At 36.0% G+C, this 25,289-nt stretch overlaps 1 protein-coding gene across 5 annotated transcripts in view; it reads right to left on the bottom strand.

The window, feature by feature from the left end:
* The window catches only part of UNC13C (unc-13 homolog C), a 166,584-nt gene that overhangs the window by 62,461 nt on the left and 78,834 nt on the right, over positions 1–25,289 (bottom strand). For all 5 annotated transcript variants that reach the window (XM_063412559.1, XM_063412560.1, XM_063412561.1 and 2 more), the window contains 9 exons: positions 21,907–22,134; positions 19,864–20,005; positions 12,944–13,113; positions 12,004–12,119; positions 10,442–10,605; positions 4,260–4,410; positions 2,058–2,126; positions 1,176–1,265; positions 239–367 (listed from right to left, as the gene is read on the bottom strand). In XM_063412559.1, the coding sequence (XP_063268629.1) occupies positions 239–367; positions 1,176–1,265; positions 2,058–2,126; positions 4,260–4,410; positions 10,442–10,605; positions 12,004–12,119; positions 12,944–13,113; positions 19,864–20,005; positions 21,907–22,134 (1,259 nt within the window). The remainder of the gene's footprint in view (positions 1–238; positions 368–1,175; positions 1,266–2,057; positions 2,127–4,259; positions 4,411–10,441; positions 10,606–12,003; positions 12,120–12,943; positions 13,114–19,863; positions 20,006–21,906; positions 22,135–25,289) is intronic.

Below are 25,289 nucleotides of genomic sequence, written 5' to 3'. Positions count from 1 at the left end.
GTCATGTCCAACTTGATTACTACATTATGAGTTAATGTGACCATTTTGAAACTCATGTTAAACATTTTAGAGTTCATAGCTGTGTATGAGTGTATTTATGGTATTGCTCCTCCATGCATAAATAAAATGAAAATCTGAGTGCTTTGATATGAAGGAGCACTGGAAGGTTTTCTGTTTATAAAGGCAAACTAACAATAATGAATGAGCAATAGCAAAAAGAAGTTCATTTTGACCTTACCTGATCTACTAATTGGGAGTAGAGATCATAGCAATTGTCAAAAATGTATTTATAAGTTGAATCCAGGCAGGCTCTTACACAATCTTTCACCACAGTACTGGCTCGAGGGGGGCTCTGCAATTCCAGGACCTAATTGAATATTTTAGAAATGGGAGAATGTCAGAATTAGATTGAACACAAAAAATCCAAGTGTTGAATGCAGTTCTCTTACACAGGATGAAAAATGTTGAAATAAAGCAATGACAAAAATAATTAAAATTGTGTTGAATTAAGGTGGATAGAGTTTAAAGATACATTAAAACACACACAATTAGATTTCATCACTAAGTTTTATTTGAATTCAAACATTTATATGATGAAAGAGGCATGTTTGCCCAAGAGTTAACACCTGTACATCTTAGGGTTTACATTTTATAACTTTTTATTTTTTAGGAAAGAATTAAACCATATAATTACATACTTCCCTTTGAATAAGAATATCAGCCAAATTGCAGTTATTTATTTAAAGCAAAGGGTTAATCTTTTTATTCCATTTCAGGATACATTAATTCAAACTTTAACTCAATGGATTATTTTAATTCTCTTTATGTAGTTGCCTAATGCAATGGAATCACATGCTATTATGACAAAGGTTGCTTTGTGTTTTTCTTTATTCATTCAGTAATATCAGTTTGTACCATTCCATTCCAAAGTAACCAGCTTAACCACTTAGATCTCAACCTTTGGAGAGAATAAAGTTATAACTAAGGTGAACAGTTATCAGATCTATTTTGCTGCTTGACTTCTGGTTTTATTATATCAGTAGAAAACCATTATTCTGTACGACTCCTAAGGAGCTCAGCTGAGCATGCTTTATGTGACTTGACTTTAAACTAATTTAAAAAGTAATTTTTTTGCTTCCTTCAGGAAATTTATTTGTGCAAGTAAAGGACAATACCTTCATCCGAAAAAAAGTAATGCTGGTTAGCAGGTCCACAGTTGATTTCAGATCTTGGAGTCTTTCTGAATTGCTGGCAGGAAAATTATCCTGGAAGCAGGGAAAGAAGGAATTGTGCAAAGTTTGAGTTACAGGTAAAATCCTTGAACAACTGGTCAGAAACCCTCTAAGAAAACATAAGGTGCTGCTTGGAAGGATTGCAGATGCTCACATTACCCAAATTCTGCCTGTGAGGTAATTAAAAATGAATACCCCTTGGACATGAGTAGGCACAATTTTGATAGTGCTCCTGCACTTGAAATATGAATAATTTAAAATATTGTGATATTCCCAAAACATGAATGGAGGAAAGTCTGGAAACTGCTGCTATTGAAAATAATTTATGGGTTATACATAGCACATGCATCACTTGTAGGCACAAATGCAGCACTAAGCTTAATGTAGAAATGATATTGAAATTTTTGCTACGATCTCTGGGTTAACAGATTGATGTGAAGTAGAGTTACTTAAATAAATTCCTACTAATGGAACATCAGCCTTATGCTACAATGGTATCTGGATAGCATTCCTCAAAATTAAAAGATCTTAGGATGAATGTATCTCCTTCATGAAGGATATGGTCCTAAAAACTAAATACATGCAATTTCCACTCCCGCTAATGCCTTGAGGTTCTTTTAAACCCCAAGGTTCTATTCCTCCTCCAGTTTTAGAGAGCAGGCCAGATGAGCCCAGAAATCCTCGATGGGGAGGCTGCCATTCCTAGAAGCTGAAAGAAGAATCACAGGTGATGAAGCCCTAACTTAGGTATTGCCCAAAAGTTTCATTTTGTTCCAAATCATTTGGGGTCTCATGTTGGCTCTAGATAGAATATGTTGTACATACCCTGTATTTAGATAAATCAATCCTCAGAGAATTGTGCAACTGATCCAGCAGCTTTATGAATTTTTCTCTCTGTAAAAAGAAAACAAGACTTTGTTGCACTAGAATTTGCAGGTTCCTGTAATTGGTGGGGTTTTAGAATGCTTCTTTCCACTCTTAACTTCTGTGAAAATCAAATTTTTTTCCATTATTTCATATACCAGTGATGGTTTGAAATACCTGTGTTTCAAGGCCAGGTAATGCATCTTCTTTCACTTTATTTTCCCTTTCTGTCTATATTGTATACCTGGAATGCATTAAACACTGTGCAGCCATGCAATACATTAGTGAGGTCGCAAAGATTTTGCAATGCAACATTTTCCTGTCTTATATTTGTCTTGCAATTGATTAAACTCTTGAAGAAAGCACCCCTCCCTTCCTTTAATAAGTAGGAAATGATGCTCATTTACAATAGAATTTTGTGCAAAAGTATGACTGAAAATTATACTTCTGAACAGTGGCTTTTGTAGGAATAAATTAAGTTGTACTAATGTTATGCAATTTTTTTCCCTTTCTAATACAAAGATTAACTTGTTATCTTGATAGATGAAGGGGCAATGAAAGTATTTTGCTGCGTGATTTCCAGCTGAGTCGTGCCATTCTCAAGTAATACTAATGAGACTTTCTAATTACCATGTTAGAACATATTCCATAGTCTACTGCACAAAACTGTGAAATCTCGGCCCATGTGAAAGCAGCAGACTTCTGGAAGAAGCAGGAGCTGATGGCTCTCAGGCATCACTGATTGTGTCTGCACCATCCCTCAAATGTGATGATCAATAATTTGAAAATAGAGTCTTTGTGCACTGCCTCTCATCAGTGGAGTTCTAACCTGCACCAAACCCCACTAATTTGGCACAGCTCCCTTAAGGGATCAATCAAAAGAGAACTTTTTTGTCATGTTATAAATCTGTACTGAAATATTCAGTCAGCCAAATCATTCCCAGCTGTAGCCTGAGGACTTGAATTTGAGATGCTCTTTCTGATGAATGATGTGCAGCTATTCACTAACAAATGCCTTTTGACCCAGGAGAGAAGAATAATCTAATATTTTGCCAGTAAGTCAACTGTTTGAAAAAAGAGCTCCAAATCTCTATTAGTGATGCCTACTACTCCTTTCCCATCCATCTGTTGAACTATGAATTGGACTGGAATTGCGTCAAAGGGAAACTGGCATTAACATTAGAGAAAGGACTTAATCTCAGCCCAGTCTGAGGACAAAAGTAGTTCTGATCATTGGAAAAGTGGAAAAAAAAAAGGATAGAAAACCCAGAAAAACCATTCTAAATTTCAAATTTAGCATCAAATTCAAAAGTGTAATAAAGCTTGGACACTGAAAGAGAAGACTTGTTTCAACAAAGATATTAAGTAATTCTTGATTTACTCATCCAAATATACAATTTCATAATCTTGTCTTGAAAATGTAAAATTCATAATTCCTCTATTATTCTAATGCTGGAGAAGAGTAGTAGTGGCTCTAACATTACTTCAAATAAAACTTGAAATTTGTAATTTTAATTTGTATTTAATAAATTTTAATTATGATTAATATTTTATTTCATGTCAATAATTTTTTTTGAAAACTGTTACATCAAATGTACCTTTGATATCAGCCCTAAAAATAAAAGCCCTACTAAAAAAAGAAAAAAGAGGAAAGAATAGATTCATTTTTCAGTATAAGTGTTTATACTCTGTCTCTATCATGTGCAATACCAGAGCTATGAAGGCAAAGTCTCTGAATTATTGCTCTGCCTTCCTGCTCTCAATTTCCTGTGAGAGTAGGTGAAGAAATCAGAATAAAGAGTGCATGTATCTTTATTTATTATCATGTTCAAAGACTAGGAAGTCCACAGCATTGCAGTTAGCAGTTAGCAAGGCCCACTGCAATAAAACAAAAACCTGTTAGTTGCAGTTTTAGTACTGTGAATGTGTGCCACTGCTTTTGACACTCTGTGCCTCACAAGGAGCTGAGCAGCATCTTCTCTGGCTTTTATAATGATTGATTTTAAAGACTCAGAGTAAAATTCTCAAAAGCTAACAACAACCCTTATTCTTTAAAATGAGCAATTTTTTTAAAAAAAAAAATCAGTTTAGAAGTTAATATGGAATATACTAAGAAAGAAAAAAAGAGGACTAGAACTCTATTAAAAAAGAAAATCTACTTACCCCAAAGTTAGTCGCAGCAAAGCGATCCGAGGCAGATACATTAGTTGCTGCTGTCGTATGAGCATAGAAAGCATTTATATTGGCCAACAACGTACTCATAACTGCTGGAACACCAGGGCACATGTACTTAGAAGAGAGACAGGAAAAGTGCCTGCAATTCAAACAAACCAAGAGTTACTAAAGGGGGCAGGGAATCTACTTCTCCTCCCATTGTAATGTCTAACTCCAGTGATGTAACTTCCAGGCTACCTCCTGGAAAACTGTACAGATGTATATGAGGAAAAAACATGTTTGATGTAATTGCCACTTGTTGCACACTGATATTTTCAAACTGGCCACATTAGATTAATATTCAGTACACAAACAGGAAAGAGAATGAGGGGGGTTAAGAAAAGATGGTGGTAAAAATGAGTGTACAGTCAAACAGAAGAGAATTAAGAAACTCCAATCAGTCTCTGTGTGACTGAAGGACCTGATTTGGCCACATGCTCCTCTTAGCTGGAGTCTCTGGCTCCTCTCTCCTGTTCCTCCTCAGGAGCATAAGGCAGAGCAGTGTGCTGGGCCTGAACCACCTGGGCACTAATGCCCTTCCAAGAAAAAAATTAACACAAGGTACAAGTGAACCCTCCTGCTGAACTTAAGCCAAATAACCTTAACTATTGTCACTGCCCAAGTCATCTTTCAAGATTATTTTCCTGTAGGGGCAAACATTAAGTGCTATTATCTGCATTTTACATAACTGAGAGAAACTGCTCAAAACTACACAGACACCAATCACATGGGCCAGGACTAGAACCCAGCATTCCCAGCTACTGCCCAAGGAATAGGGTTACCAAACCTTTAATTCATTGCCAGTATTTTCAAGAAATGCTTGTGAAGACTGAAACGGGAATTCAACAAAAGAACAAAACAGTTCTCTATTCCTCTGAAAAATCTTTCATTATATGTCACATGTTTTCTGTCAAGTAGAAGAATAATACTTTCCTTTGTAATGAAATACAATAGTGATGTCAGGTGGTTCTCACCAATAAAGGCAACCTTTAAAGCTAATGGAAATATCTCCTTATCTACGAGTAAGTTTGAGAAATATATGTAGTTTTCAAAAAATTGACAAAATAATTAATACTTTTACTGATGACTTTTACTGAATTTCCAGAAGTTCCAAAAATTACCTTTACTAAATTTCCAAAAGTCTCTTAGTGGACTTAAAGGGCCTTAGAGCATGAGGAGCATCAGTCTGGTGATAGAAAGGCACTAGTAACTCCACTGTCCTGGAGTTGTGGCCTCAGAGCCATACCTGTGACGTATGCTCTGCTGAGGTAGGAGACAGGCAAAAGCAGCAGTCAGCAGCAGAGAAATATCTGAGATTGTCTCAATTGCCTTCAAGGAACATGACAGACAAACATGGAAATACTGTTTGGGTCAACTTTTTAAGGTGTCTTCTGCAGGTTCCTCTAACCAACAATGAGCTACCCATGACCTGTACTGAATTCTTGTCCTGAAGAATTGGTACAGACCCAAAGTGTACCAATTTTTCACAAGGAAAATTTAAAACAATTGGTACAATTATTGTATCATTGCACTGTTTCACCTGTAATGCGCTCAGTGCAAATTATGATAAAGCATCTGTGACAGATTTTTTTTCTCTGCATCATTTAATTAAAATCTCTAATGTTCACAGAACCTATTAAGTACACAATATGGGTCATGACCCTGAGTGCTGGTAACTCACGTTATCAGCTACCTGCAAGATACCTGGATTCCTTCCACTTGCAAAATGAATAACTCAAAGTAAACGCCTACCCTTGTTTTTGCAGGTCTTTGAAAACAGCAGCCAATAGCATGAATTATTAACAATTTCTAGTGGACACATGATGTCACAGCAACCATCCCTAAGTCTCACATATTTAGAGCAAGCTTGCACTGCTGAAGCTACAGTGGTGTCTGAAACCAGGTCTGCTTGCTCCAACTTTCTTACTATGCAATTTCCTGACCAACAGACAGTGCCTGGGATTCCTCCAACATTTCTGCTAGCCTGAATTAGCAAAGAAAGAAGTCTAATTGATGTGCTGTACTCATCAGTAAGCAAATGCTATCAATAAAAAATTAGTTTAATGGGCGATTTGTGTGCTTTTTGTAATGCTGCCACATTAATTGAAAACTAGCAGGAGAACAAGATGACATAGTTAGTGCCCATTAACCTGCTGGAACGAGAGCTGTGTTGCGGATTGAGAATCATTAGGTTCTACCTGTGGTGACTCTTGCCAGTAAGAAATAAAGATCGTAATAGAGCTTTTATTGCACTTGACTCTATTACACAGTAAATTCAGGTTGCTGATATTATGTGTAATTTCAGCGTCTCGTCAAACACTGTTTCAATACGTGCTCAGATTTTTACCTTCTAAAGAGAAACAAATTATGTTGAAGGATGAATGACAGAAAAAAGTTACTTTTTCTTTACTGCACAGTGTGGCTTAATATGTGCAGGTGAATAAAGTTCTAGTATGGTTCCTTCTAGAAATTGAATTTACAGCATAAACTGCATAAACACAGTCATAAAAATAAAGGCCAGCTCGATCATTGTGCTGTTTTTCTACCTTTTTTTTCCTGTTTTCTGTAATACTTATTTTCCTCCTATCATCTCACACATCCATGCTTGTACTTCTGGGAGTTACACGTACCACTTGTATGGTTAACAGTGGCTGCCTGGCTGCCATTCGTCACAAAAAATCAAAATATTCTCATCTGAACCATGTAATAATGGCTGTAAATGTCTCACTTTTCTTTTCCTAATACAGACTCCATGAGGAGTGGAAGAATAAAATAATCATAAGAAAGAAGAGTGGATTATGTAACCTATACAGTCAAGACTTCAAAGAGCTGCAATTACTGCAGTAGAATCAGTCTTTTTGTTGTGTTTTGCTTTGGGTCCATGGTTGTTTTTCTATGTGTGTGAATTCTGCAGATTTTGGTAACTTAAAGTAGATTTCCTTGCTCAGGAACTGTGCAGTTGTAATCCGTATCTTGAGAATAAAACACTCTTTCTAAGTCAGCATCTTTAGGGAAAAGGTGTCTACATTTATCTCATAAAAATGTGGAGATGTTCCTGTCTCCAGAAGAGGTGCAACCACACCTGAATTCGTTCTCCTTCTAAGCTTGGTGAGAAAGGTCTCACTGGGGACAATGGCTAGAGCAGATGTGTGATATCTTCTGGGCTGATTCCCACATGCCACTATGAGGGTATTCAATGTATTTAGAAAATCAAGACTAAATTTTTGAAATATTACTTCTATGCTCTAAAGGAAAACATGAATAAATATTGAGGGCCAGAAGGAAATCTTCAGGATTTATTAAGGGATCATGGATGACAAAGCCACCATCATGAACCAGAAATGACAGAAAAGTGGGATTGTTTATTGCTGTAGTGGAACAGGATGCTAAATCACTTTTGACAGGGGGACTTTAGAGAAGCTTAATCAGGTTTATGCTGTGTAGAAATGCACAAAGGCATATGTTTCTACTCCAGCATAAGCCATCTATTCATACTTAAAAGGGTCAAATGACTACCATTAAGTGGCACTGAAACTTTATATAGTATCTAACTTTTAAAACAAATATGAATACTAAAATTTACATTTTTTCAGGCAAAAAGAGCACCTCATTAGCAGCATCCTAAAACTCACGTAGCCTGATGAAGTGCAGATGTTCTGTGAGGTCTGGGTCCTGGGGTATTAAAGCTTAGTCAGTTTTGCATTTACAAACACAAACATTTCAATTTCCAATGTTACCATGAGACATGCAGTAGAAGTACTCTGCAACTAGATTCTCAAGCAAAAAATGCTTACACAATATTCCTCTGGGCAAAGTGATTACATTCAAATTCTCTCTCTGCCGTGTAGTAGAAAATTGCTTTTGTTTTACTGGGAGATCTTTGTTACCAAATGCAATCTGATAATTCTATTTTCCAAATCAAGAAGCTGTACATTTTCTTCCAGCCACTAAAATTGTTCCAGAAGAAAAAGGTAATCTCATAAAAAGAAATAAAACCAGCAGATAACACTCAAAAAGAAAATTCCTCATGACAAATAGACTTAGTGTCTTCACTACTCTTCTCCCCAAAGACTGAATGCTCTGACACATGTCTGCAGATGAATCAGCAAAGCAATGTATATAAATATATATTCTGGTCCAAGTATTACTTGAAATTACATTAATCACTGATTTTATTCTGAATTTAAACAGGCTGGGGCTGTCCCCTCAAAAAGGCAGTGCTCATTATTGACATGCAACTTTTAACAATATAAAAGGATGTGGGTATGGAGTTAATGAAATCTTAGCTTTTGTTTCTTGTGACTACCAATATTGAATTCACTTTCTCATTAGATCTGCCTTCAGATACCTGGTTTGCAGTCAAGAACATCAAGGAAATTTGGGGGAAAGGGTATAAAAGAAAGAAAGCACAAAAAGAAGACAAGGCAAAATAGGTCAATTAACTTAAAATGGCTTGGTTGGAATTTTTGACTAAGGACTCCTGAAAAATGTGTTGGAGTACTTGTCCAGCTCCATATTAGAGTACAGACTAAATTTGCTTACTTTTCATTAATATCTGTACGTAATGTTATTTAGTGAGATAAAAAATAAAGCATCTTCTTTATATAAAAATATAACCTGTCAATTTCTACCACTTTTAAGTAAAAATATTTTATATACTCACATCAGTTATATTGCTATTTTTGCAATGCTGACTTTTGCAATCTGAATTTCTGAAACCAGTTTCAAGCTTTTTCTGGAAAATTTTGCAGTACTTGAACACATCAAGAGATGTGAAGAAAAACAAAATTCAAAATAATTTTACAGTTAAGGTTGCCTGTCAAAAATATACCTGTGTTACATTGAGATAATCAACTACTGGGGCTATAGTTAAGACAAAATTAATGCTAAATCAGTCCTTTATTTCTTATGCAAATCGCTAATAACAGCCCTCCTTTGGCATTAATAGCTCTTAACAATTCATTTCTGTCAAACCTTGAATTAATTTTGGTACACAGCAGGAACAACTCTATTACTAACATTTTGGTAAAAATGCCATACCATTTAAAATCAAGTCATAAAACTATAATACCAGGATAACTTAATAAATGACATAACAATCACACAGAGCTACAGAGAAACTAAACACAGAAACACAAATACTCATGAAAGTCAACACACAAATTCCTCCATACGTAGTTTAAATATAAAAAAGAGGAACTCTCAAGTTTCATTAATTATTTTGTGCCATGCTGTATAAGTTCCTTGAAGTAAGATCATTAAAAATGTATAAAGTACAAAATATGTTCCATACCCTTCTATCAGATGAACAATACAATAATTCACAGCTACATAAAATGAAAGACAGGCTCATTGCAATAGGAGGTCATGTAATTATATTCTGCAATAAAAAGAAAACTTCAGATTTTTATGTAGCTTCATACATTATAAGACACTTCTTTTTAGGAGTTGAGAAGATGCAAAAAAATTAGAGATATTCTGATTAAAAATTCCACAATATCAGGTTTCTATAAGGAAAAAAGTCTGTATTTTTTTTATTTTGAGGACTCATTTGGAGCCCTCTGCCTTTCTACAGCTCCAGCAGAATATAGTCCTGCTCACCAGAAAGCTTTTTGCTGGATAAATTGAGAACATGATAGATCTCTCACGTCTCCAGGCCTCTGAGCTCTATGGTGCTGTGTTCTGAGGTGTTCAGACAGCCACTTCCGAACGGGTGGTGTAGTGACAGCTCTTAGTACTGTTAAAAATGGTTTGCACTAACTATTTACATGTAGTATGGAAATTCACTATAGCCATTGCTGTTCTGTAATCTTGGAAAATGGTACAGAGCTTGTGAAACCCTGTTCCAGTTGCATCTGGAACACTGGAGGTCTTTCTGAACTGTGCCATATCAGTATCATAAGGATTAAGGAATGCATTAGCAGTAATATCAGTAACAGCTTATAAAATGCTTATGTCTTACAGCCACTGCAGATGAGAAGTACCTCAGTGAGAATCAGACGGACAAAAATGGTAAGATTTAAAGTCAGGAATGGAAGAGAAATGGTGAATGAAATCACAGAGGCTTGAAATTCGTTACTTCCCACACACTGCTGACAGCAAAGCAGAAAGCCAGCCATGATAACACTTACGTCATGGCTTGATAAATATACTCAATTCCATAGCGCATTGCGAATTCATCCACAATTTCCTGTGCAGCATCATCGAAGTAAACCTTCCAGGCCTCATCGCCTTTCACCTCGGGGATCTTCACCACTCCATTTGACTTCACCTCCGTCAAGTAATGGAAGAGATTCTAAAGGCAAGAAATGTTTCAAACATGAAATTTTGGCTTTTAAGAAGCATTCTGAAAATATATCCTTCATCTAGGCATCAATATGTTAATTGTTAGTCCATTTTTTAGTTGTTTTTCCAAACACTGCCTCAAACTAGTCAGCAGACTTGTGATTCAGCACATTCTATCTCCTTGATATAGTCCTGTCCATTAATTGCCACAGAAAGACTACAACATAAAATAGTGCAGAAGCTTCTCATTAATATGTCCTTGTTAATGAATGGAATTGTGATGTTGTAATACTTATTTCAGAGTGTTTCAATTTTAATTGTATCTGTGACCAATAAATTTCAAATTCATTATTTAAGTCCTTAAGTTACAAGGAGCTAACAGAAATACTGCAGGTGCCTCTCAAGGTGTGCAATAAAGCTTAGGTTTAGTACCCTTGGAAGCAAAGCTAGGATTTGACATTCATGGCATAGAATGCTGCTCAGATTGCCTAGCTCCATATGTGTCCACAAATTCCACAACTCCATATGTATCCACAAAATCCAACAGATTTTATATCCTATTTTCAATGATTGAAAAAAATCCCCGAAAGCTCAAAGTACTTTCAGTTTTGCTCATTAGCCCATAGCTGTCTCTTGGATTATCTTAAAGCATATGAATATTGTAATTTACATCATAGATCCAGCATTTGCAATTTCAGGTCAAAATCTATCACCACAAATGCCCTAAATATCTGATTTTACAAATGGTGAACAATGGGATTTTGTGGCTACATGCCAGTGGTGAACATTCAGCCATATATTAGCTATCGGCTTTCAGAAACTACTTGTATTTCCAGAATATTTCCAGAATTTCTACGTGGACCACTATTTGAAGGAAGAGTAATTCATTACAAAGAAAATCTTTCAGAAGACACCCCTATTTATCAGTGATAATTTTTTTTCAATGTTGACAAAAGCAAACTAGATAAAAGGCAAATTAGATTTTATAATATTTGTGTTTCTCCTTTTTATTACTCTCCAAAATATGAATTACTGTAAAACAAAAGAAATCCCTCACAGTATACTTCTGTAGTATATAGGAATGTTTGTATATTCCTGATGTTAGCAGTCATGTATCAAAGTGCTAAATCATAAAACAGTACAGGGAGAGTTTATCTGCTCAACCTCTTTTTCTAGCACCTCCTGGCAGCAATGATTTGTTTGTTGCTCTTATGTTATAATTCTACCCTTGTCTCTGATCCTGGTACTTCCTCAGCAATACAAAATGGGAAATCTAAAATAAACTTGTCCCGAAGTACAGCAGCAGTTATTTGTTTCAGTGTTCTAATGTTCTGTAGCCTTTTTTCCTTATCCATGCAACAACTGAACAGTAATTTCTATACTATATACTATAACTTTTCCAATGTACCTCGTGTAGACAGGTGTACTGCACGTGATAGGGAGCAACTTTCTCCTCTCCTTCAATTTCAACATTGATTTTCAGTCTAATGGCACCAGAGACAGCCGATTTATCTGTTCGCTTTTCTGAAGAGTGGAAAAATAATACATTAGTAACTACCAAGAACACATGTATGCCATATGAAAAGCTTTCATAAATCATTCCAGTTTAATCTTTTTAAATCCAGGGAGTTCTGCTGCTGAAAATGACAATGTTTTTTAGAACCTCACATATGGTTCAGGCACAAAACAGAATATCTATGAAGTAAAGAATCCTTGTTATTTTACCTCCCATATTCAAACAAGGCTGCACAGCTATTTATTGACTACTTTCCCCTTTCCAATTTTAATTTTCTACCTGATATCTGTACTAATTATTATTATTTTCCTTTAGTTATGAAGACTTTACCAACACTCTGGACTACTCTGGGTGTGATGGGTTGATTCTGGTAGGTGCCCACCAAAGCTGCTCTATCACCTCCCTTCCTCTGCTGGACAGGGGATAGAAAATCTAATGAAAGCCTCATGGGTCCAGAGAAGGATGGGGAACAGATCACTCACCAATTACTTCCATGGCCAAAACCAGGCTCAACTTGGGGTAAAATCAATTAGTTACCAGTGAAAGCCAAGTGGGATAATGAAAAATAAACCCAGACCTTAAAACACACCTTCCCCTCACCCATCCGTTCTTCACAGCTTTACTTCACTCCTGATTTTTCTCTACCCCTTCCCTGCCAGTGGCACAGGGGGAAGGGTAGTGGGGGTTCTATCTTTCATTTTCAAATCAACCTGTAATGTTTAATATTTTAAAAGTCATACATTGATACCAAAGCTACATATTTTGAAGTCACAAAGTTAAAGACAGTAAGACTCTACCTAAATTTGTTTAAAAAAATCAGTAAGAATCATACCTAAATTATACCATACATCCATTTCTCCACTCAGTGTTCTTACTTCAATGATTGTTTGCCCAAGGAAGTCATCTGATTCCTTTTTGAAATGCTGTTTTACTCTAGATTTGATATCATCATCTTCATCCCATACTCTTACTTTTATTCTATCTGTAGAGTTATGACATTCACTGTAAAAACAAAAACAAAACACAAAATGTGAGTGATATATAAACTATATTACTCTGCACTGCTGTCTAATTCATTAAACTCCATCTCCACACACTTGCTTAATTGCACCAAATATCAAAGCACAAACAACCTGCAACATCCAGAGGCAAAAGGCCATCCCACACTGCCAGGGACAAAATGGTGATTACTCTACAGATGAGAATTACTACATATAAAGAGAGTAACTTGAATGAATTATATATACATTGAGATTGTATTTAGGAATGTCAATAACTGCTCATTAAAATTTTTAATTTGAAATCCATACCTCTTGATGCTATTATTTAATAAATATCTTAGGAAAGACACAGTTAGGTCAGATTTATTTGTTTAGGAATGCCATGTAGTATACAGTAAATTACCAAAGTAGTACGGAATAATAAAAAAGCAAGAAAAAAATTAAAGAGTATTTCCAGTGTGTGTCAGGAAGCTTTTGTTAAAAACCAAGAAGTATGCACAAACATCCCAACAAGAAAAGAAAGGCAATCAGAAAAAACCAGGAAAATAAGTATCTGCTTTCTTAAAAAGATACATTGATGTTCTTCAAGACCTCCATTCTGTGGTAAGGAGAAAGAGTAGGGACCATGCCATGTTCTAAAGAATTTCTTGTAAATCTAAGTGGCTTACTAACCCCTCCTGGGTTGAGTGGATTTGAGGAACTGCTGGGTGTATGAAGGAATGAGCTGGCTTCACTTGCAATCTGCAGAGTACACAGTGGATAAAAAATTTTAGTCCCAGCTGCACCCTGCATTTATTTGCACAGAAATGGAAAACAAACTCTATTACTGCTTAGTCCTATAAGGCACAATGAGGATTGTTTGCTTTTCATTGGTGATGGCTTTTGATGACTTGATTGGAATATCCCAGCACTGACTGCAGAGGTTTGGGTTAGTAAAAAACTTCCTGCTGACATTTGACTCGTACAGAGCTGGCATCAGTTAAATCCATACCATAGTCGTGCCTCCATACACATATGTTTTTAATGTCCATTCACTTATGCCTCAGAAATATTTTATATATTACATATCCTTGTTTATCTTTAAATATGACTTCGAAGTGTAGCAGCAAATTTTCATCTTCAGCAGGGCCTTACTTTAACACTTGATTAAGAGGTTTTACTCAAATTCTGTTCCAAGCATTATCACTGCTTAGTGATCTGTCTCTGTTTCCAGTGTTAAAACAGTATTACTCCAACTTATCTTCCAAGCAGCATCCCTCAGGGGTATTCTAAGAATTAATTAGTGGTGGTAATGGGCTTTGGAAGTATAAAGTGCTATAAATGGTATTATTACTGTCAAGGCCAATCAGACACTAAAAATAGCATGCACAGCTTTTACTCTGCCACACTGTGATATTCAGTGTCACAGAAATCCTTGTGTCTGTCTGTATTCCAGATTTTAACTCTGCAGATAATTCTGGTAATTAAAATGCACATTGTTCTGTGATTAGCAAAACTAATAAAGTGCAGTTCCCTTTTGTCTTATGACTAGCTTTCCCTGACATCCAACCAACCACAATCACCTACTGAGTCTTCTTTCATAGTTGAGGTTTTCATAAATTTCCCCTTCATGTGAACTCCTGGTATCTGTTACGGGGTGAGCTCATACAGATACCCCATCACCTCTCTCTGACCCCGTATTTTCAGAGAACATGACAGATGTACTATTTGGCAATCTGTGAAATTTCTCTGACTGACTCTGATCACAAAATTCAAAAGCTATTGGGAAAGACATACAAAATATAGGAAGATAGAGATGGATCAAATAAACATCGCTGCTTTAAGAAACTAGGCTAAACACAGAAACCATTTAATTCTCCTGACATGTAGCGCTAAGGTACTGCTTAACATCGCTGAAGTCCTGGATTGCATTTAGCTGTGCACTCAACAGAAATAAGTGACAGGGGATTTCTATAGCGACACAGGGAGATCTGTCACTGGGGAGGCATTTGTGTGACCCTCATCACCATACCTGTGCTTTTAACAGAAATCTTATTCTTGCTTTGATTCTCTGGCAGATGCTGCATATAAAAAGTCATTGTGTACGTCAGCACAAACATTATATTTTTATTCTCCTGAGACAACATGACTTTTCCTCTGATATACACTTAGCTGATTAAGAAATATTCATTCAGATGGTCAGGATGACTGTACTATTCCCTGATATCCGTGGTTGTCCTCAGCAACCTTTTCTCATTTAATCTTAGGTTAGTGAAACATGGTGAGACCTGGCACAACCAATGTGTTAACTCGTGTTCACCTTTGTGTCGAAACTTCAGCACAGAGTCAGTTCTGCCACCTTTGTAATGTCCCTGAGCAAGACCACAAAAATAGCATGGATTTGTGTTTAAAAACTGAAGAGTGGATGAGCAAATATTTCCTCCTGGCCTGCCCTGTGGCAGTGTGACTGCAGGGAGATTTACTGCTGAAGTTACAGAGCTGTCTCTCAATGATCCTCCTTACCTGCCCAGACTCACAAATGGCACTATGCAATGACACACACATTCTGCTTTAGAACCTGTCACTGCTAACATCTGTCCAGAAGCTCTGGGTGTAATTCCTACTTCTGTTTACTCCAGGAAAATCAGCCCAGGGAATTAAAGGCTAGACAACATATGCTAGTTTCAGTGTTCCTCTTCTAGCCACTCTGTTTTATATGCTCAGTAAAAGCATTCACAGAAGTGTGATACAGGAAGACAAGAAATGAATTCTTCTCTAGCACGCAGAGAACAGGTGCTGATGCTTCTGAAAACTAGAGAAATTGTAGTCTATTCAGAGATGCAAGACAGATGAGACGGTTTTAATAATTTACTAACAATCTGGTGATACCACATTACTTCTTGCATTTCCAGAATGCCACACAGACATTAAATAATCCTCATAGAATTCCAGCTTATTTTAATGGCTAGAGTAATAAAAATGTAATAATAAAATATCTTTACAACAGCACCCCAACGTAAATTTAATATTAGATGCACTGGCATGACCTGATTGTACATCTCCTCTAAGAGATCTTCACCAGTGTTAAAATGACAACTGTGTGATACTGTGCTACTCTCAGTAAGTTCAGGAAGCCACTTCCTGCTTTTATGACCCCTCATGTTTATTATTATTGCCTTTACTGCAAGCCAGAACCAGATCCATACCCTTGCCATGTCCACTTTGTCCTTAGGTTCTTTGTTCACAGACAGTTCCATGGTCCCTCAGGATATCTCTTCCAGAACTTCATTAACCCCACTGTTGGCAAACTTTTTCTGAAGTCTGATTTAAACCTCTCTAAAGGTAATTTGTGGCTATTACTTCTTGTTCTACTATAACAGTAAGCATGGATTATAGATTATTCCTTTCCTCTTTGCAGGAGAAAGGATGTGTTTAAAGACATCCTTACCTCCACTACTTGTCTCTTCTCTAGTGTGGACAGTCCCAATTCTTTAGCAGTGTTGTCACGGGCCATGCTTTCTGATAAAGTAGAATGAGACTAATTATGCTTTTTCTTGCATTATTTTACTCTGTCATAACAAAAAGAGAGTTGTATAAAATTATTCTGGATTGACAGCAGTTTGAAAAAAGAGACTCAGACCATGCACGCTGTACTCTGAAACTAAAAACATTATTACTAAATAAACAATTTATCATTGGAATTGCTTCTTAGAGGTGGCTCTACTGTCTTGATTTGGGCTGAGGCTGTGAGATACACTTATTTTAGCTGGCAGAATGTCTCTCAGAAACTTGACTGATTATTGAAGATTTTTTAGAATGGATGAATCTAGTAAACTAATGTGTAGATTTTGTTACTCAATTGGTTTTATGTAATTTAATTCTCTGTCATGTACTCTTGCTTAGGAAGCAATCCTTGAGTTATTTCAACAATTCTGGCAAAACTGTGTTAAGAGATCACTGCAAACTGGAGCACTATTTAAGCAGTTAATCAATCATGTTATCTTCAGGTACAGTGAAGACCATATTTTTAAAAGTCAGTTCAGCTCATCAAGAATGTATAAAAAAAACCAGTTGAAAGGGACTTTGGTGAAGTCCTCCTGGCCACTGACAGTAAATACTGCTTTAAATGAATCCACTAATTATTTATTTCAGAATAAATAATGTGCAACTGCAACACTTTGAAGTAACTCTAAAGAAAGAACATCTACAACTGGATGACTGAGACCAGTTTGAGCAAATGTTTTCATGCACTGAAGGTAGAAATATAAACCCAATGAAGATATTTATTAGAGCCCTTATGCTTAGTGACAGCCAAAATAGGAAAAATAAGTAATGTAAAATAATCATCCAGTTATTTGAAAGCCTTCTGTATTACACAGTAGTATCTGAGGTATTTATGAATGGTCAGAGGAAATGTGGTGCAAAGTCAGCAGGGCAATTTGGAGATGTGTGCTAGCCTAGACAACACTGTCAGACAAAACAGACTTCTGCATTTTAGTAACCAACTGTCGAAAATAGTCAAGAAAAGAACGAGACTAGACTTTTATTACAGTGTTATCAATCTAAAGGTTTCTACAAAGCTGAGAATATATAGCCAAAATATATCCTCCTGTAATCAAAAAAAGGAAAATGCAGTCCCTTTTCTTGTATCAGATGCCACACTCAACCAGAAAGAGAAGGTGACAGCTGCAGGATTCTTCCTTTGCACTGGCATTGAAAGAAACTCTCCTGTCACTGATGTTTCACTGAACAAGCCCCCAGAACTTCTGTTATCTCATTTCTGATAATGCCAGGAGAAAGGATCAAAGTCCCCAGCACCCGTATTACATTCATTGAATGAACATCTGCTGCCTATTTATTCCTCTACCTTGTGCACAAAAAGCTCAATTTCAGTTATGCTTTATGAGGTGCCCTGTTAAAATCCACACCAGTGTCCCATGGCCATTTTAGCAGGGGGTGAGACTGCATTCTGTAAGAAACATTCTCTCACTGTTCCCATGCAGTCATACCTGGGTTATGTGTGGTTCTAAGAACTAGAACACTGCCCTCACTGCATGTGGAATGACAGAGCAAAAGCACAGTGGGGAGCCAATGTTTTTTCCAAGCCCTTGTTTTGCAACAGATGGGAAGACTTATAAACATGTTTTGGTATAATAAGTATAAGATTGTAAGATTTTTGAGACATCTTATTTCTGCATTTTATAATTTAAAAGTTATAATGATGGTTAATATTAGATTTTAAACAGGATTTAAATATCAATTACCACTAATAGAGCCTAATTGAAGCAATACATCCTGAGTCAATGAAATAGTTATATTGATTTACTTCAGATTTAATCTTCTGGTTAAACATTTATAGTTTATTTAATACAACTCAGAATTTCTCATATACTTTCAGTTGAAATCCAAAGCATTAAATAAGTCAAGGACATTATTTCAGAAAGCACATGTGCTATAAAAATGTTGGAAAACTTATTCAATGCAAAGCAGTTGCTCAGGAGGTTCATGCTATAGTAAGGTTTGGTAGCAGAGTACAATTATTATTCCTAGGGCAGCAGATGATGGTAATACTTAGTGCTGGAAAAGAAAAATAGAATATTTTCAAGTTTCCAGGGATTTTATTGTAGCCCTGCTCATGTCTTTGAGAAACTACATTCAACAAACTTCCTACAAAATTTGCTGAATTGCTCATCCAATTTTTGACATTAGGCAATTCCTACATTTAAAATGCAAGAAAGTAATTAATCTCATACTTTTGGTCACTCAAAGCCATTTAGTGAGGTATGACACTTCAACTGTTACCACAGTAAAACAATTAACTCAAGAAGAAAACACTTTCTGGATAGTGAAAGCTTGTAAAAAGTTTCCAGGTGTCTGTTTTTTCTGAATTACTCATTCATTTCTAATAGAAATGTTTGAAATTTTGAAAAGAATGGCATACACTGTTTAATTCAGCTGGATTCTCTAGTACCTTTTCCAGATAAATAGAAGCAGCATCTTGGACCAAAACTCTTTCAAACTCTATTGAAACATTAACCTCCTCCTCAATAAGGTAGCAGATTTTGGTCAAAAACCAGGGAAGTCCTAGATAATAAGAAGGTAACATAATGTTATGACACTGCACCTTCTTGAAAAAACAGGGCTCTATTTTAAATGCCTGAACCCTCACAGAAATTGTCTGCACAGTTTATGTAGCTAGGAATAGTGACAACTTCTTCCCTCTGTATAGGAGGAAAGAAATATGAGAATAAACTAAACAATGCCATCATACCATACACTCCGCATCTGAATTTTGGACAACACTCGGTTTTCTAAAAGTATGGACTTTACAAACACACCAACTCTGAGCCTGGAACACACCAGTTACTACCCAATTCCCCAGTTACACCTCAGAGAATCACAGTGTCAAATCAAACCACATTTACCTGGCATGGTCAGTATCTGGCACATAAGAAAGCATTTCTAATGACTTGGCATGTAAGGTTGAAGTATGAAAACTATTACTTAAGTTCCCTTAAAGATAAGAATAATTAGACACCACCAACAGATCCAAAAAAATACTTAATTATAAGCTCCACGATCTCTATAAGATAAAGCCACAATAAATTCTGATGCTCTCTCCATTCAGAAGTTGCTAATTCCATAATGCTATGAATACGCATAGTACAGACAAAACATATTTTCAAATTCAGCCAATATTTCACTTGGTAGAGTTACATTACCTAAATGTAGATTAAAAAAAAATAATATCAACAGCATTTTCTATACTTACAAATAGAATTTTTCATCCCATACTGGATTCAAGTTTCCAAAAATAGTTTTTGTTCTTCGCTTGTTTTTGCCAACTTGCACAGTAACATACGGGTCACTTGAGCCAGTTTTGTCCTTAGCCTGTAAGCCCTGAGCACAAAGAACTGCAACAAAAGGAGAGAAATGTGCTTTAGCCCTCATAGCCTTTATTGCCAAAGAAGTAAATAAGAATGACAACAGCAACAGGAAACAAAGGCCTCAAAGTGAGGAATCGTGAAGGAAAGGTTTCTGGATTTTCCCAATGTCTTTAACTTTGGAGACTGACAATGTTTGTCTAACTACCCTTCTGGACTGTATCATATTTTAAAATGCAGTTTAATAGAGTAATAAATACAAAGATTCACCACTGAGCGCCAAACAATGATTTTGCACACATAATTCAAATACTTTTCTCAAACTTTGGTTTAATCAAAATAGCAAAGAATGTTGTATAACTTGAGTCTGATAGTTCCCTAAAGTTCCCTTCCCCCCAATAAATAAATAAAAAATTCCAAAATTTCTCCAAAGATCCAAACTAACATTTCCAAAATAAAACCTGCAATAATATAAAAAATATGCCCTGTGGCTTATGGAACTAAACATGAGGGGCATGGCTATCATTTGTCATTTGTTCTCTTAAGAGATGAACCATGATTTTTAGAATACTTTTTATGCTATCACAGAGAGGGTGACAGTTCAGATCAATTACCATCAACTGTTTATGTATTTGCTATCCTTTGTGACAGTTAATGTGGGTGTACAGTTAATGGGTATGAATTTAGTGGCAAATATAAATACACAGAATTTGATTTTCCATCACAATTCATAGAAGTGGAAATCTCAGGAGAAAGCAGAACTATCAAAGAACTAACCAAAGCCAGAGAACTGCAGCTAAAACGCTTGCTCTGGCTCTTACCATTCAGCAGCAGTTGCCTTTGTTATTTTGCACGTATTATTTAAATCACCTCAGTGGAAACATTTAGTTAACATTCTCTAATGTCAATCATTTTGGATAATGAAGCTGCCTTGGTGTGCTCAAAAAAAATGATTACCTAAAAAGGGTACCTTGCTCAGCAGATCAGCTCTTGGTGTGGGTTCAGATGTATGTGCTGACTGCAGTGAAAGAAGTAAAATTCTGCTGGTCTTTAACACATCCCATTTCTGAAAACACTCTTAGGAATGAAATCGCATATTTTGTCTTCCCCATTCACTCTAAATCCACAGGGAATCTTTTAGAAGACAAGGAAGTATCCCTCTCCTATTTAAGCAGTAGAATTAAGAGACAGCCTAGCAAAATTCTTCAAGGATTAAATTGTATGTATTATACTGGCTTGAACACAAGACAGCCTTCAGTGTTCTTCAGAGGTAGAACTAAAAATAAACATATGAATTAAATATGTCCCTAGTGCTTGGTGACAGTCCCAAAATTCCAAAATTATTGTTTTGAGTTTCATGCACCACCACTCAGCCTTCAGAATTGCTTCTGCTGAGGTTTTAATTCAAAAACTGAAATGTGGAAGTCAGTGGATGTGGATATCTTCATGAGCAACCAGGCTAATGCAATTGGAAGCCATCTGGAATATGTTCAGAGTGAGCAGAATTATGCAACATCAGCATCACTAAAATGGAACACACCCTTAGTCAAGCAATGTGAATGGATAATAAGTTTCAAACCAATGGGATCTGGAATTGCAAGCTCAAGTGTTTTGAACAAAGCCTTTTTTTTCTTGGTGAACTTTAACTCTTGCAGTTGGTGGCAAAAAGCTCATCATTAGCACAGAAGATATTGGTAGGAGGCAGAGGAGATACACGATTTTTACTCGTCTTCCTGCCTAGAGCAGTAGAATGTAAAGTGGTTTTGGCAACTTAAAACTCAACTCTTGCAGTTAGCATCCTATAAATTCAACTGCTTGTAGATGCACCAAGTATGCACTTGAACACACAGTCCAGCTCTAAATACAAAAAAGTCTTGCTCCTGAACTAGAGGAATAGAAAAGAAAGAGCTCTTAGAAGAGAAGAAAATTACCTGTGATAGTTATTTTTGCTGACCATTTGGATGTTCCATCCAAAACACTTTGTTTTGCTGCTTTTGTATATTGCACAAAATCTTCTTTAGAAATATTAAACATTTCCTGGATCACTTCAAACACCTCTGGTCTATTTTTCTCTCTAATCTTCATTCTTTCCTTCATAGCACTGATAATATTCTGTGTTTTGTCTTCTGCACCATGTTTGGAACTTTTCTCAGCTGCTCCTGAAATGAGAGAAAAGGTCACCATTGTTATTGAAAATTAATTTTGTTCTTTTTCCCTTCTAGGGTCTCCAGTCTATTCTTGGTACAGCAGTACCTGTGGGAGATCTTCGTTTCACCTGAATAATACCTCAAATATATTCTTTGTGATATCGAAAATCATCAGTTGATTTAGTTTAACATGAGGGGTACTGTGGAAGCATCTCAACATGTGTATTGAGCAGTAAGCACAAATTTGTGATCTCAAAACTCAATCATTAAACACTACACCTGTGGTATTAAACTTAAAGACTTTTTGGAAAAGATAGCCTTCCCAAAAAAATAATATATCGCAGGTACAGAACAGAGAGGTTCCCCTCTCCAATAAAATGGTCATTACTGATAATTTCAGTCAGTATATAAGGATGGTAGAAGAGATCAAGGGACATTATCTGTGTGAGAATACTTCTAGATTCTGTTAGCCTGTGGTGGCATGTCAGGCAGAAAATAGGTAATTTTTTGGGGGACATCAAAACTACTACAATGTTTATTGCTTTAAATTGAAAAAAAAAAAAGATTTTTAAGGAGACCAAGTTGTTGCAGATCTTACTCACAGTTCTTTTCACAAGTGCTCTGGAGAGATTTCTCTCTTTAACAACTGTAACTGATCTCAGAAGCCCTTTCAAAAACAAAGTCAAGTTCACCTTATAAAATGTTCTTTTTCTGTCAGAAGAAAAGGGTTCTGATCAATGTCTCAACAATATACTCTTGAACAAACCCCAAAAATCAGACTTGCAGTTGAGTGTGAGAAAAGAAACATTAGACTTGTATCATTAGAATGGTAGGAAGCAAAAATTTAAATTCCTACAGTGCTAACCAGGCTATTTCAATTCTTGACGAGATTAACATATAAAATGAGATAGAAAAACACTAAAAAATTTATAATCAATGACACACTGCCACTTGCTATAGGCATTGCTGAATTTTGGCTCATGTTAAACACTACTCAAAGGCTTTTGGCACTGAATGTCAGAATCATCATTATTGTTAGCAGCAGTATATACTCCTCTCTCCCAAAGAGTCATGGAGACATCATCCAACTAGCCATCCTCAAACCATCCTCAAACCCTGGGAGGATTAAAGTATTATTGTTCCCTTTAGAGGGTTAGTAAAATTAAAACAAAATAATTTTGAACACTTTGTTATACAATAATAATTCAGATATTTCAACACTGAAGAAGCATAGAGTTCCTCCTTTACAATATCATCAAACACCAATATGTTCTTTTGAAGGAATTTTTGTTGATGCACTCAGCTTGCAATGGCTAAAAAAGAAATTATGAACTCTATAGAGCTGGAAAGCATCATCTTTCAGCGTAAGATTTCAGTGAAGGCTTACAAATCAAATATTACATGCTTTGTTTTCTTCAGTTTTCAATGTGTCTGAAGGTTTCTTAGCACATTGGAGGGCAACTGATAATTATATATAGAGAGAGATGTAAAGTGGGAATTCATAATGTTGCAACATTGGAAAAATGTGGGTTGAAATATCAGATACCAGTGATCCCAGATTGCCAAAAGGCGAATTACAAGGTTTCTTCAAGGAGTTTTCCCTGGCTATTAAATCTTGAGAAATCTTGAAAATCTCTTGCTCAGAGCACCTAACCTTTCTGAATATGGAAGACCAAAATTCTAGTGATTAAAGACTATCCACACTGAAAAATTAGGAATTAGTAAAAATAGAATTACGTCTACCATGAAACAAAATACCAGTTAAAAAAATTCTCCAGTGATTTTATTACAAAAGAGATTATTGCTGAGCTGCCTGGAAAACATGACAGGTCATTCTTAGAAGATGCAGGAGGGAACTTTTTAAAAATTTTCTCTGATTTTCTGCCCTTCCTTATGAAGTAGAAATGCAGCAACACAACTGAATGATAAATCCTGGGTTCAATCTGAATGGCAGTAGCATATTGTATTAGAAACCTTGCTGATTTTCGAGACAGCACAGATAAAACTGAAATGTGTGTTAAAATACAACTTCCTTTAAGTATCTTTCTCTTTATACTCATTTATTGCAATTAGTTTTACATCCCCTACTGCTGACAACCTCTACTGATGTCCATCAACATCTTTTTTCATGCAGTATTGATCAAACTAATTAAGACAATAGTGTAACTTGCATTGCATAGGAAGTTAACAAGGTCCTTTCACCCTAGGGACTGATACAAACTCAACATGATTGAAATCAATTCTAAGTTAATATTGCACCTAGTTAGAGAAAGGGATGTCTTATTGAAGATGAGAGAGCTAATGAAAGTTTTACTCTTTTTTTCCAAATCTAATTTAGAACAAGTTTATATATTGACCCTAAAGATCTTGAGATGTGAATTCATTTCTACAGTCTACATTAGAAATCATTATATATTAAAAAAAAATCACAGAAGTTTGAAGGCAAATACATCCTACTTCTATGAGATGGGCAAAAGGGTGACTATGATAAAAACTACTACATTTCACTTTATGACACTGTTAGGATCAGTTGGTCAATTAATTTTTTCAGTGAAAAACAAGGAACAAGAATAGTGTACTATGAACTCTGAATGATCAATCTGTTGCAAAAAATATCACAGGATGCTCAGAAACATTTGCATACTAATGAGAAGAGCGGGATCCCTTAGGCATATTAAATATTTTACCTCCAATTTGCCTTCTAGAGGTTTTTCTCTTTTAAGACTCGGTTGTTCAATGTTTTCAAACTGTTCACACCACAGATGACTGCCAATCTTACTTATTTTTGCATGCGCTGAGACTTATCATCCATATATATCTGTAAAAGTTCATCAAATGCATCATGGTGCTCTGAACCATTTTTAATGGGTTTTTTTGGGCTGGTGATAGGGCCAGGGGACAACAGCCCAGTTTCCACCACACTGCAGAATCACAATTAAACACAGTTAGGAAGTTTGATTTAGAAATTCATCACTGATTTATTCTCCAGGGGGTCAGCTGCTCTGGGAAATTTTAATTAATTCCTGAGCAGTACAAACCTCAAGAATCCTTCCCTTATGACAGCTCCTCACACAGAGAACACAGTGAAAAGAAGCAAGAATTGAGTGAAATATCTATGTAGTTTTTCTACAGGTAGAAACTCTGGAATATATCAACAGTGAACAGTG

Source organism: Prinia subflava, chromosome 15 (genome assembly GCF_021018805.1).
Source record: "Prinia subflava isolate CZ2003 ecotype Zambia chromosome 15, Cam_Psub_1.2, whole genome shotgun sequence".
Taxonomy (NCBI): Eukaryota; Metazoa; Chordata; class Aves; order Passeriformes; family Cisticolidae; genus Prinia; species Prinia subflava.
The sequence above is the reverse complement of the archived record's forward strand: the minus strand, read 5'-3'. Positions and strand labels throughout refer to the sequence as shown.